This window comes from Phoca vitulina, unplaced genomic scaffold (genome assembly GCF_004348235.1).
Source record: "Phoca vitulina isolate PV1807 unplaced genomic scaffold, GSC_HSeal_1.0 scaffold68, whole genome shotgun sequence".
Classification (NCBI taxonomy): domain Eukaryota; kingdom Metazoa; phylum Chordata; class Mammalia; order Carnivora; family Phocidae; genus Phoca; species Phoca vitulina.
Window position 1 is genome coordinate 7,317,398 of NW_022589771.1, and position 13,942 is coordinate 7,331,339.

The 13,942-nt window shown below is 48.5% G+C and overlaps 1 protein-coding gene across 1 annotated transcript in view; it reads right to left on the reverse strand.

Moving 5' to 3' along the window:
* TSPEAR (thrombospondin type laminin G domain and EAR repeats) overlaps positions 1 to 8,468 on the reverse strand; it is a 69,260-nt gene extending 60,792 nt beyond the window's left edge. The window contains exon 1 of the mRNA XM_032392547.1: positions 8,192 to 8,468. Within this exon, the coding sequence (XP_032248438.1) occupies positions 8,192 to 8,468 (277 nt within the window). The remainder of the gene's footprint in view (positions 1 to 8,191) is intronic.
* Between the last annotated feature and the right edge of the window lie 5,474 nt (positions 8,469 to 13,942).

The window sequence follows — 13,942 nt, forward strand, 5'->3', positions numbered from 1 at the left end:
GGTCAGGTGGAAGCGTGTGCACAGCGTGGGGGCCGGTGGGGCGGGGGGCCCTGAACAATGTCGGGAGGACACCGTCCGATGACCTTTGGGAGGCGCTGTGAGGAGGGGGCAGTGTATTCGCATTGTCGTCACTATTTATGTGTGACGAAGTGCACGCAGAGAGCTCGGAGACGGGACGCTCGAGCGTGCGCTGAACGCAGCCACTCCGTGGAACAACAGTGGGGGCACTCGCGGGAGAAGGGTCTGTCCCTCCAAGGGCAGCGGTCACCCCCGAGGCAGCTGTGTGTGTCAGCACAGGGTCCCAGACCGACTCTAGGGAGGAGACGGGCATCTCGGGGGAGAGCCTGTGCGCCGGACCGACTCTGACGAGCCCTCGGGCTGGCCAGCACTGTGGGGTTGTGTCTGGTCGGGGTCCCTGGAGCATGTGAGGCTCTAAGTAAACACTGGGCCCTAAATTCACCCCCAAAACTCTGAGAGACACTGGGACCGGCCGGAGGTTTCAGCTGAGGCCCCACCAGGGTCTGGCCCCTCATTCAGGACACGCAGGTCTACCCCCAGAGAGGCTGCCAGCACCCAGAACATGCTGCAGCCTGGCTGAGCCCCGGGCACAGGCAATCAGGGTGCATTAGCAGCAGGGGAACCCCGAATCTGGCTAATCCCAGGGAGAGCCTCTCCCTCCATTGTTTGATTGAATAGCCCCTTCCTGGTTGTCCTCCCCCCGCCCCACCCTGCCCTTCCAGCCCATGCAGACGAGCAGGCTTTGCTCTGACAGATGCTCAGTCGTCGGCATCCGGTTCTCCACCTACGCCTTGTCTGCAGTCTGCACACACAGTTGGAGGGTTTCCAAGGTTAACACGGGCAGAGAGTTTTGTACCTCCCTGGAAACCTTCCTGCTGGATGCAGGGATGAGGAGTGACCAAGTCTACAAAAGCCAGAGCCACCGCAAGATGGTCAGAGCGCACGCAGTGATGAAGCTCTGCAAATTAACTCTAATCAGTTAGACACGTTCAGTGCAGCTGCTATATTCACACCGAGAGGCTGTATACACGAGCAGACCCTGGCCGAGCCACCTGCCCGGTGGCCTCCACACCAGCCAGCCTGGAAGCCAAACAGCCAGGACTTGGCCAACGACGGACCCCTTCCCTAACCCCTAACCAGTCACGTGGGCAGCCCCGCCTTGAGGTAGCTATCTGCAGCTTCCCCACACCACAGTCCCCGTGTGCCCCCCGCCAGCCTCTCTTTTTCCACTAGAAGTTCTCTCCCCCCCTGCTTTGAGTCTCTGCCAAACCCGGTGCTGGTGGGGGACCCCCTATTACAGCCAGCTTGGAATAAACAGCCTTTGCTTCTTCTCATTTAGGTGGTTTCTGTTTATTCTACAAAGGCTTCTTGAAAGGGCAGTTTTAGGGGCGCCTGGGTGGCTCAGATTGTTGAGCGTCTGCCTTCGGCTCAAGTCATGATCCCGGGGTCCTGGGATTGAGTCCACGTCCGGCTCCTGGCTCAGCGGGGAGCCTGCTTCTCCCTCTCCCTCTGCCTCTCCCCCTGCTCATGCTCTCTCTCTATCTCTGTGCCTCTAATGAATAAATAAAATCTTTAAAAAAAAAAAAGAAAGAAAGAAAGAAAGGGCAGTTTCAGAAACAGCTTTTGTCCTCAAGGTCCTTACCATTCAGCAGAGATGTGGTGGGAGCCACAAATACACGAACTCAAAACTGGCTACACGTAAGGTCCTAAACCAGCCTCAAGGTCTTAAGGTCTGGCCCACAACTGACTCACTGAGGTTCTTAGAGCCTCAGTTTGCTCATCTGTAAGATGGGATGGTAGTGACTTCCCCTGCCAGGGACCCAGCTGAGGGGGAGCCAATTACAGCAGCAAGCCACACTGGCAGAAGTGGTGAAGACTTCAATCGCCTACTGCAACAGTATGAGCAAGAGGCTAAAGCCACAGGAAGCACTGAACCCCCACCCCCCACAGAAGAGCATGTGGTGGGGGTCATGCCCAGGAGCCCAGGACGAAAGCCTCCCATGGGTTGATGAGCCCTGGGGCCCAGGAAGGAGGAGGAGGGAGGGCTGGGCGTGGAAAAGTACCAGGTACTGAGTCAGAGCAGGGTGGGGGGAGTAGGTTCCAGGCATCCTACAAGGAGGCCTCTGATGGAGGTGCCAGGGCTACAGATGCAGATGGGCCTCCAAGGGGGGCTGGTGGGCCTGGGTCCCTGCTGCAGTTCCCCCAGGATGGCAGTGCCCTGGCAGCATCCCAAGCCTGGTGTGTGGCAGGGCTGTCTCGTGCCCTCCACCAGGTGAAGCCTTTGTGATTGCCCTTGGCTGGGCCTGATAGATCATGCGTAGGATTTTTGACCAGGAGCCAGGGTCTTCGTGCCCCAGAACTGTTCCCTGGGAAGGCTTTCTATACTGGAGCCCATCAAGACCCAGGTTATTCGGAAGAAGCCACCTGCCTTGGCTGGGGGTGCAGGTGTGAGGCACAGCCCCTCAGCCAGGTGGATTCTGCACTCTAGATGGTCTCCAAGAAGGGGCTCTACCACTGGGATGGAAAGGGAACAGAACTAAATGGCCAAGAAAATCCCCCTTACCCTGTGGATTTCATTGATTTAAATTGTGTGCCCAGGGCCCAGGAGGAGTTTATTTCTAGGAATTTAGGTTAGGGTATTATAAGTGTTGCTCTATGGGACAGTAAGACTGAATGTATAGCCATCATCACAAAACAGGCCAGTTTAGGCCCAAGAAGAGGCAGATGGACCCATAGAGAGAAGAGATGGAGAACTTGAACACCCATGGTCAGTAGTCCACGCAGATCAGTGGGGAGGGAGGGGTTGTTGGGAGAAAGTGATGGCAAAGCTGGGTGTCTGTGGGGAGAAAACCGGACTGAACTCTTCCCCAAACGGGATATACAGCTCACCCCTCCAGGAGGGATGAATGGTGAAACTTCCAAGTTAGAGGGAGGGTTGGGAGCCATCTCTGTGACTTTGGGGTACAGATGATTCCCCAAACAAGCTCAATAAACACAAACCATGAGAAGTCATTACACTTGCTCACATCAAAACAAGAACATCTGCTCAGGAGGGACACAATGGGGTAAGCCAGTAGTCCCAGGACAGAATGAGAAAGGTGTTTGCCATACCATGAAAGGTACAGAAGGAACAGGGACCTCCTGAAAACCAACAAGGAAAATATAAGAACAATCCTCAAAAAAAAAAAGGCAACCTAAAAAAAGAAGAAACCCAAAGGGCTCACATATGACAAAATGCTCAAGTCAATACAAGTCAGAAATAGATCATTTTTCTCCTACTATACTGGTTAAAAAAAGGAAGTAAGAAAACAATGTAAAGATAGAGCATGCATGGGAAAATAACTCATGTCCCTTTTGTGTGTTCAAACCTGCTTTTCTTAACTTGTTTTAAAGGAAGTCATGGAATGTGGAACAGATTGGCACACGGGGCTTTGAGCGGAACTCCTGGACTCTCCGGGGCTGCAGCATGGATGCATCTGAAGCCTTGCGAAGGCAAAGGCAGTGTGGCAATTAAGCCACTGAAGCCTCAGGGAGGCGCCAAAATAGCAGCGACACCAAGAATCACCTCTCAAAGGCATAATAGAGTGCTCTGTGGCCAGCCCTCACTAAACCTTCTACACACATCAATGCTTTTAAATCCATACTCGTCCACTTCAGTCACCTGTCAAAGTCAAAGGGTTCTCAGGGTGCACAACACTGCCCAAAGGGCCAAGCAGATGGTATAGCAAGGACTGTGGCCTTTGCTCCCAGCTCTCCTGGGATGCACTATGGTCCTGCAGCTTTTGTCATGGGCCTTTCTGAGGCTCAGTGTCCTCATCAGCAATAGGGGTTGGTATCCTCCTGTCTTGTAGGGTGCAGGAGGGACTGGAAATACTGTCTGGCAGGCAGAAGTTGCTCCCCAGAAATGGACAGCTTCACAGTGACTGACCTGGAAATGGATGGCCCATCCCTCATGATGCAGTCAGCCCAGTGCTGGGCACGTTTTAGGTCGACTATTAGCTTCCCACATGAGCCTGTGGGAGGATATGTGTTTGCCTGCAGAAATGCAGGCTGCCAGGGCTGGCTAAGCAGGACTCTTGAGTAAGATCCATGTGGCTAGTACACAGACGATGTTAAGTTCACCTTATGTAAATCGGCAATAGGACATCCGGCAGGGTGCCTTAATCAGCTGGCACAGAAAAATCCACACACAGTCTGGGAACAAGTCCACTTGCTGGACCCACACTTGCCAATCCAAAACCAGAACCTTCTTTTCTCTCCTTTCGCGAATGCTGTTCATTAGGTATAACAAGCACCTGACCTCACTGGGCATGTGGACATTCAGGAGGCGAAAGACAGTGCATGCATAATGCAGACCGCAGGGCTGGCACGGGGACAAGAGGGTTTGATCTGAGCTCTTCCCGGGACAGGATGCTCAGCTGCCCCCAGGGTCCCACCCATAGAACTTGTCTCTAATGATTCAAAATGCCACCTCTTAGTCTCCTCTGCCAGGAGCTGAGAGGTGGGAGAGGCAAAGATGAAGTGCCAGTCCCTGCCCCCAGGGACCTTTGTAATAAAAACACCACTCCCTCCTGGCAGGCATGATTATCTCTGCAATCCAGCCAGCTTTCCATGTTCCCTTATCTCACGTCCTCCTGGCGAGTGAGAACAGGAACAGAGGATGAATCCGGCTATAGTGGCCTCAGGCTGCAGGATGTGGAAGTCCAAATGCTCAGCACCTAGAGGTTTACCTGCCTTCCAATCCCATTGTGTGAGAGTCCTCATTGACTCTATTGCCCTTCAAATATGTGCACTGAGTCCAGGAATTACGGAATCAGAGCCAGAAAGGGCCAATAGATCAGGGCTATCGGCACAGAGAGGCTGGTGGGGGCAGCTAAAGGAGAAGGAAGTTTATAGTACTAAGTGCTTCCATTAGAAGAGAAGACAGGTATCAGATCAACCATCTAAGCTTTGACTTAATAAACTTGAAAATGGAAGGATAAGTCAGTGTAATTGTATGTAACATAACGCAATGTAAGTGAAAAGAAAAACAGAGGAGATCAATTGAAACCAAAGTTGATTCTTTGAGAAGATGAATAAAATTGATAAACTTCCAGCCAGACTGACCAGGGGGAAAAAAAAGAAGAAGAAATAATTTACCAGTATCAAGAACAAAAGATGGGCTATTACCAACTATTTTTCACAATTTAAAGGATAATGAGGGACCTCCACAAACAACATTATGCCTATATATTCAAAACCTTGTATGAAATGGACCAACTCCTCAGTAGGCACTTCATTAAAGAAGAAACACATGACCAGAAAGTCCTATATCTATTAAAGAAAACTCCAGTTTCCCAGGAAATTCTCCCAAATATTTAAAGGAGACCAAATACTGACTCTACACAATCTTTTCTAGAAAGTAGAAGGAAACCCTTGCCAACTCCTTTTGTGGGGGTGGCATTATCAAAACTGAAGACATTGCCATAAAAGAAGACTACAGACCAATATCCTCACAAAAACAGACATGAAGATCCTGAATAAAATATTAGCAAATCAAATCCAACAACATATAAAAAGGACAATACATCACAACCAAGTGGGGTTTATCTGGGAATTCAGGACTGGTTCAACATTCAAAAATCAATTAATGTAAGTGCACGGCACCTCTTCATACTGGCTTTGCAATTTCCTGTACATCTCTAATTATTTCAAAATAAAAGGCTTTAAGAAATCAATTAATATAATTCACTATATTAACCGACTAAAAAAGAAAATTGTATAATCATCTCAATAAATGCATAAAAAGCATTCCATAAAATCCAACATCCATTCATGATAAAATCTCTCAGTAATAAGAGGGAGATTTTTAGCCTGAGAAAGCTTAGCTAGACAAAACCTCAGCGAGCACAAAGACTGAATGCCTCCCCCTGAGGTCAGGCCGGTAGCGCACACACAAGCATTTCCTTGCTCTGCCCACTAAAGAAGTGACACCCCAGCAGCACTGAGCACACCTAGCTCCAGATCATGGTTTCTAAATACCATCATCCACTAAAAGGATCAGGACTCTCTGGAGAAGTGATCGATTCCAGGAATGGGATGGGGAGATTTCCAGAGGAGCTGGGACTAGAAGTGAGACGCTGGGGAGTTGGAAGCATGCTGAAAGGTACAGGAGCCAAATGAAGGAGGTCCCAAGGTTCAAAGATGGAACAATGTGAACGAGAAAATAATGATAATACTGGATTATTACTCAAATAATAAAACAAATATTCATTAGTCCATAATGAAATAAGTTGAACCAGAACAGGTAAATAAATGGAGGAAAAGGGGTAACTCCTCCTTACAGAAGAATTTCAGTTAATAAGTAGAGATGGAATGGGGAAGTAGAAACGCACCATCAGAACACCGCAGCACCCTGGCTGCCGGCGTGGCCCCCAGAGGGACGTTAAAACCATTGGACAAACATGACAGCAGAAACAGGATATTTGCAAAATCTCATAGACTCTCCCCCACCCCAGATTTTATTAATTACAAAGGGAAAAATAACCGTGTATCTTGTGACAAGACACAGCAACATCATGTACCCCTGCTTCACCGGACACATGACTTCAATGGGATTCTTCCCCAAACATAACAACCTCAGGCTAATTATGAGGAAACCTCAGACAACCCCAAATTTCTACAACACACGTGACCAGGGCTCTTCAAGTGTCAAGACACGAAGGATAAGGGAAGACCAAGAAACTGTCTCAGACTAGAGAAGACTAGGGAGACCTTACAAACGTACGTGGGGTCCTGGAGCAGAGAGGTGACATTTGTGAGCAATGGGTCTGTTCTTTAGTGAACAGTAATGCACCAATGCTGATTTCTAAGATTTGTCACTGATCTGTGGATACGTAAGATGTTACTAGAGAAAGCTGGGTGAGGGCATGTGTAAACACTGTACTCTTTTTACAGTTATTCTGTAAACGACAGAAAAGCACAAAGTGGTCCATGAGCTAAGCCGTGCCTGGACAAGCAGAAGATGTGCAGGTGCGGCTGGCCCATCATGCCATGTGCCACCTGCGCCCCATCCTTCACCGGCTGTGGACTGCAGTCCCCAAGAAAGGAGACCTGCAGCACCTTTCCTTCCATCCCAGATTCTGGTCTTGTGTCTGCTTCAGAGCAGGTGCTTGCTAAGAGTCGAATTGTGTCCCATGAGGATGCTGAAATCCTAACCCCCAGTACCTGCAGAAGTGACCTTATTTGGAAAGATGGTCGTCACAGATGATCAAGATACAATGAGGTCATTGGGGGGGAGGGGTCCTAACCCAATACGACTGGCGTCCTTGTAAAATGAGAAAATGTGGATGCAGACAGGCACACAGGGAGGATGCCATGTGAGGATGCAGGCAGAGATGGGGAGATGCTTGTACAAGCCCAGGAACCCCAAGATTGCCAGCAAACCCCCAAAGCTCAGAGAGCACGGAACAGATTCTCCGTCATGGCTCCAGGAGGAACCAACCTTCCAATCCTTGATCTCGGACATCGAGCCTCCAAACTGGGAGAGAACGAATCTCTGTTGTTGAAGCCGCCCAGGCTCTGGGGCTTTGTTACCGAAGCCACAGGACACTGACACAGCACTGCACACAAATCATGACTCATCATCGTTACGCAGAAACCAAATAAACCTCCAAGCACAGAGGCGCTTGGTGGTGCTCGGCCAGGAGAGCACTCCACAGCAGCTCTCGCCCAGACCGGGCCTGGGACCCAGCCCCCAACACCCAGGTATTCCACCGTGGCCCCCAACGACCTGCTAAAACAAGAAACCTGCACTCCACCCCCAAGCTTGCTTTCTAGGACTAAAAACAAGTAGAGACTTCCAGGTCCATTTCCAGAGTTTTGTGAACTGAACAAGGAGTTCTGGAAGTAAAAGGGCTGTGGCTGGTTCTGCAGAACCCAGCTCTAGGCACCAAGGCGGGAATGCATGGGGAGACTACTGCTAGGATAGCACAAGCCGGGAGGGTATGAAGAAAAAGTCAGGGCACCTGGCACACACTCACACATACACACACGCACACACGCACACACACACACTCACACACACACACACTCACACTCACACCCTCCTCCAGCCCCACCGCCCCCACCATGGCCGCGTCCACCCTGTCCGTCTGCTCCAGCGACCTGAGCTACGGCAGCCGCGTCTGCCTGCCCGGCTCCTGGGACTCCTGCCCCGACTCCTCCTGGCAGGTGGACGACTGCCCAGAGAGCTGCTGCGAGCCCCCCTGCCGCACCCCCAGCTGTTGCCAGTCCAGCGGCTGCACCCCGGCCTCCTGCCTGACCCTCCTCTGCACCCCCGTGAGCTGCGGGTCCAGCCCCTGCCAATCAGCCTGCACCAGCTCCTGCCGGCCCCCCTGCTGCAGCTCCTCCCCCTGCCAGGAAGCCTGCGGCGCGTCCGTCTGCCGCACCCCTGTCTGCTGCAAGCCCATCTGCCGCACCCCTGTCTGCTGCACCCCTGCCTGCTGCAAGCCCGTCGGCTGCACCCCTGTCTGCTGCGAGGCCTCCCCCTGCTCAGCCCCCTCCTGCTGCCAGCCCAGCCCCTGCTCCTTGTCCTGCTGCAGACCCTCCTCCTGCATGTCCCTCCTCTGCCACTCCATGTGCCTGGCCTGCTGCAGCCCCACCTTAGCCCAGAAGTCCTGCTGCAGATGGGGCACGATCCCCCCATGGCCAGCTGGGCTCAGGTCCTACCCGGTGACTGTGGTCCTCCCAGCCACCCCTCCTCAATCTGGTCTTGACCCGTGTTAAGGGGTTGCCCCCACTGAGGACAGGAGCAGGTCCCACCTGGAAGCTGACCACCATGTCCTGAATTGCTCCAGCACATGGACCATTCCTAGTGTCTGCTGGTCCAGTCTGCTGCTGAGCTGCACTTGTAGACAAACCACACATCCACACAGTGTGTGACCTTGCAGAAGTCTCCTAGGAAGTCCCCATGGCAGTGGTCTCCCCTCTGTATCTCCCACCCTTCATGAGGGTCAGCCCAGCCTCCATCCACATGTCTCTGTCCCCTCAGCTCAGTAACCCTCAGCTATCTCTAGATGCACTTAAGCAAACTGGCCAATGAACACCCAAGACCGACCAGAGCCCTGGCTCCCTGTGTCTTGTCATTATTCCCCAGCCTGACCACACGTCCACTTTCCCCCTCTGTACACAATGCTGCCGCCCTGCAGGACTCTGTGTGGTTTCCTGTGATTCCCCAAGGTCCCAGCTGGGCAGCAGAGGGTGGGGGTGGGTATTGCAGCCCTTTGGCCACTTGGGGCCATCCTGGGCTCATCCTTCACCCTCTTGTACTGTCATCCATGGGATAGTTCTTTTCCTCGATTTGCCTGCCACTCCTTATGATGCCTGTTCAATCAGGATTAGGATCTGCTAGATCCATATTTTTCCAGAGTATGTCTAAATGCCCTCCTAACTTCAAAATTAGCAATTTTCATCTCTGTATTGCCTGAAATCTTCTCAATGCCCCACTCTCACATCCCCGGTGTGGTGTCAGGAGCATGTGCTGAGGGGTGCAATCTGTTACACAGTACAGATCCCAGAAGTCACATATTAATACTCATGCTAAACCTGCCTGAGAGTAAGGGCTTCTCTCAATCTGCCATAACAAAACATAAAAACAAGCACAGAAGCATCACAGTTATCAAGCCAATCCATAGGTGGTAAGTGCCAGACAGAACAAAGCCCAGCACTCTTTAAAGGAAGGAAACAAAGTACAACATTCAACAGTATTATACTATTATTTTATTGAAACCCAGCATCCAATAAAAAATTACTAGACACATTTTTTAATGATTTTATTTATTTATTTGAGAGAGAGAGCATGTGCACACATGTGTGCACACAAATGGGGGCAGGGCAGAGGGGGAGGGAGAGGGAGAGAGAGAATCTCGAGCAGACTCTGCACCAAGTGTGAAGCCCAACAGAGGGCCTGAGATCAGGACCTGAGCCAAAAGCAAGAGTTGGATGCTCAACTAACTGAGCCACCCAGACGCCCCAAAATTACTAGATACATTAAGAGGAAAAAAATATCTAACCCATAATCAAGAGGCAAAACAGATTATACAAACAAACTCAGAAATGACAGTTGCTGGAATTAGCAGACAAGATAGTTAAAACAACGATGATAAATATGTTCAAGGATTTCAAGGAAGACATGAACACAAAGAAGAGAGAAATGTAAGATACAAAAGAGAACTAAATGGAACTGCAAGAGGTAAGAAACATAACATTAACAATAAAAAATTTAAAAGATGAATTTAAAAGTAGAATAAAGACTGCAGATGACCTAGGAGACATAATCATAGAAATTACCCAAACTGAAAGACAGTAAGAAAAATAATTTAAATTAACAGAGCGTCAGTGATCTGAGCAACAATATTAAATGGTCTAACATAAATATAATTGGAGTCCCTGAGGGAAAAGGTCAGGGGTGAGGGGAGACAGAAAAATATTTAAAGAGACAATGGCCAAATGTTTTCCAAATTTGATGAAATTGAGAAGTATATAGAAAACTTGAGAAACACTATACACTAACCTGACCTTATTGATATGTATACAATATTGCATCCAACAACAGTGAACTCGAATTCATGTTTTTTTCAAATGTACATAGAACATTCACCAAAAAAAAATCATATGCTGGGCCATAAAACCAGTCTTAATATATTTAATAGTCTTAATATATTTAATAGGACAAATAACTGGAATCATACAGAAAATGTTGTTTGACCACAACAAAATCAGAAGTCATGAACAGAAAGATATCTGGAAAACCAAAAAATATTTGGATATTAAATAACACACTTCAAAATAATCCATGAGTCAAAGAAGGAATCACAATGGAAAACTGGAAGTATTTTTAATAAAATAAAAATAAACTTTATAGAATGCAACTAACACAGCATATAGGGGGAAATGTATAGCTTTAATAATTTACATTAGAAAAGAAGGAATCCATCAATTATCTAAGTTTCTACCTTTAGAAGCTACAAAAAATAAGCACAAGTTGAATCCAAAATAGGTAGAGGGAAGGAAGTAATCGAGAAGTGTAGAAATCTACCAAATAGAAAATGGACAAACGAGAAAATTAATAAAATCAAGTCTAATTTTTAAAGATCACCAAAATTAATAAATTTCTACCTTGACCAGTCAAGAAAAAGAAAAGAAAAGGAAATAAATAAACAATATAAGGAATAAAGAAAGGGCTATAGCCCCAGATTCTACAGACATTGAAAGAACAATAAAAGAAGAAGGCAACTCTTGATGTGAATGACACATTCAACAACTTAGGTGAAATGGACAAATCACTGGAAAGATATACATATAAAAACTCATACAAGAAGAAATAGAAAACCAAAATTGCCCTCTATCAATTGAAGTAACTGAATTATAGTTAAGATCCTTCCCACAGAGAAAATGCCATGTCCAATCCTAAGGAATATATAAAAATGCTATTAAAATTCCTAAGTGCAGTTAGCAAGGTCACAAGATACAAGGTCAACACACAAAAACTGATTAAATTTCTACGTGGTAGCAATGAGTACTTGGAAATGAAATAAACACACCATTAACTAAAACACTGAAAAATGAAATAATAGAGAAACTTAATATATGTACAATGTCGATGTACTAAAAATGATAAAGTATTGCATAAAAAAAGTTACCCTAAATGACTAGAAATAGATATTATGTTTATGAATTGAAAGACTCCATATTGTTAAAATGTCGATTCTTTCCAAATTTACCTACAAGTTTAATGCAATTCCAATAAAAATCCCAGCAAGTTATTCTTTAGAAAGCAATGAGCTGATTCTAAAATATATTCTAAAATCAATACAGAAATGTAAAGGATCTAGAATAGCTAACCAATTTTGAAAAAGAAAAACGTAATTGGATGACTAACTGCTGGATTTCAAGACTTCATTTAAAGCTGCGTTGATGGAGACAGTGTGTTATGGGTATAAGAACAAAGGCTGAAGACGGGACAGAGCAGGGTCCAGAAATAGACCCACACATATACGGTCAATAGATTTTTTGGCAAGGGTCGGTCAATGGAGAAAGGATAGTCTTCTCAACAAATGATGCTGGAAACAACCAACAACATATTCAAAAATTAACTTGAAAGGGATTATAGAACTTAATATGACAGTTAAAACCATAGAATATTTAGAAGTAGACATAGGACAAAACCAGCATGACCCTGGGTTTGGGCAAAAATTCCTTAGCACCACTGAAGAGAGGGAATGTTTTGATTTTAATCAAAATTAAGGATGTCAGCTACTGAAAAGTACTGTCAAGAAAGTGAGAAGTCGGGGCGCCTGGGTGGCTCAGTCGTTAAGCGTCTGTCTTCAGCTCAGGTCATGATCACAGGGTCCTGGGATCGAGCCCCATATCGGGCTCCCTGCTTGGCGGGAAGCCTGCTTCTCCCTCTCCCACTCCCTCTGCTTGTGTTCCTGCTCCCTCTGTGTCTCTGTCAAATAAATAAATAAAATCTTTAAAAAAAAAAAGGAAAGTAAGAAGTCTAGGCAGAGGTGGGGGAATTTGCAATGTACACATATGATAAATGACTGGTACCTGCAACACGTGAAGAACACTCACAGCGAATAAGAGCACAGATAGTCTGATTGCAGAACAATGGGCAGAGGATCTGAGCAGACGCTTCGCTGAGGAAGACAGACAACCATGAGCAGGCACACCGGAAACTGATCCACCCACACACAGTAGCCGTCAGGAAGGGCAAGTATCACGCTGCTCACCCCACGTAGCACAGGACCCAGCAAGCCTACGCCTAGGTATTTACCAGAGAGAGGACAACATGCAGAGTACAGGTGCTTACAGGGGCTTCCTTCATAACCATTAAAACCTGGAGACACCCCAGATGGACTTCAACAGGTGAATAAATAGCTGCGATCCATCCATTCAATAAAACACTACTTGGCAATTAAAAGGAATTAACTATGAACGTATGCAACCAAAGAGGCAAGTGAACGAAGCCGGACACTGAGCATGCCTGTTGTACGCTTCCTTCCCTCGGATGCTCCAGAAAAGATCAACTTCAGCAGCTCCGCGGAGCAGCTGCTCCCAGGCGGCAGGCGGGCGTGGAGGCTCGGGACACAGAGAAACCCTTGGTAGGAGGGAAGCTGATATCTCTTGCCCCCAGTGGAGGCTGCAAGATGCAGACCTTTCTCAAAACTCATCAAACGGTACAATGAAATAGGGTGCGTCTCATTATATGTAAACTACCTGGACAGAGCTGATTTTAAATGGAAGGATTAGGTAAAACACTGGTCGGGGGAGAAGGGTGTGGGCAAGGAACTTGCAGCAGGTGGGGAGTGTGGCGTGGGGCGGGAGGTGGCTGGGGTTTCAGGAAAGGAGACCGACAGCCAGGGGACCGCACAGGCTCCCTAGTGGGTTCTGGCGTGGACACAGCCGTGGGGAGAGTGAGGGGCTCACGGGCCCGGAGGGGAGGACTCAGGAGGGGAGGGCTGACCTCCGTCTGGCCCTTCCTGGGGCAGGGCCACTGGGCCACTGCTGGCAGCAGTTCTGGAGCCCTGGCACGGGGTTCTTGCTGGATGTCCCCGGCCTTGTCCACAAGTGTCCTCACACAAGGCCGCTGGCATCCCGACGCCGGAGCAGGCCACTGTCCACAGCAGTGGAGGCCGGACGGGGTTCTCCGTTCACAGGGAAGGCCCCGCACCAGCACTCCGAGTCCCTCACGCTCCCAGGCGGAGTCCGGACCTACCAGACGATGGCCCTGAGTCCAGCCCAGGACGGGATCCTGGGGTCCTGCCACCCACCCTTCATATTTTGTTTCAAACCTCGTTGTTTTCTTCAGGAGCTTGGAGCAGTGCCTCCCCCATGACACCACCTTTCCGAGAAACGGGTAGAGCCCCCGGGAGGACCCCAG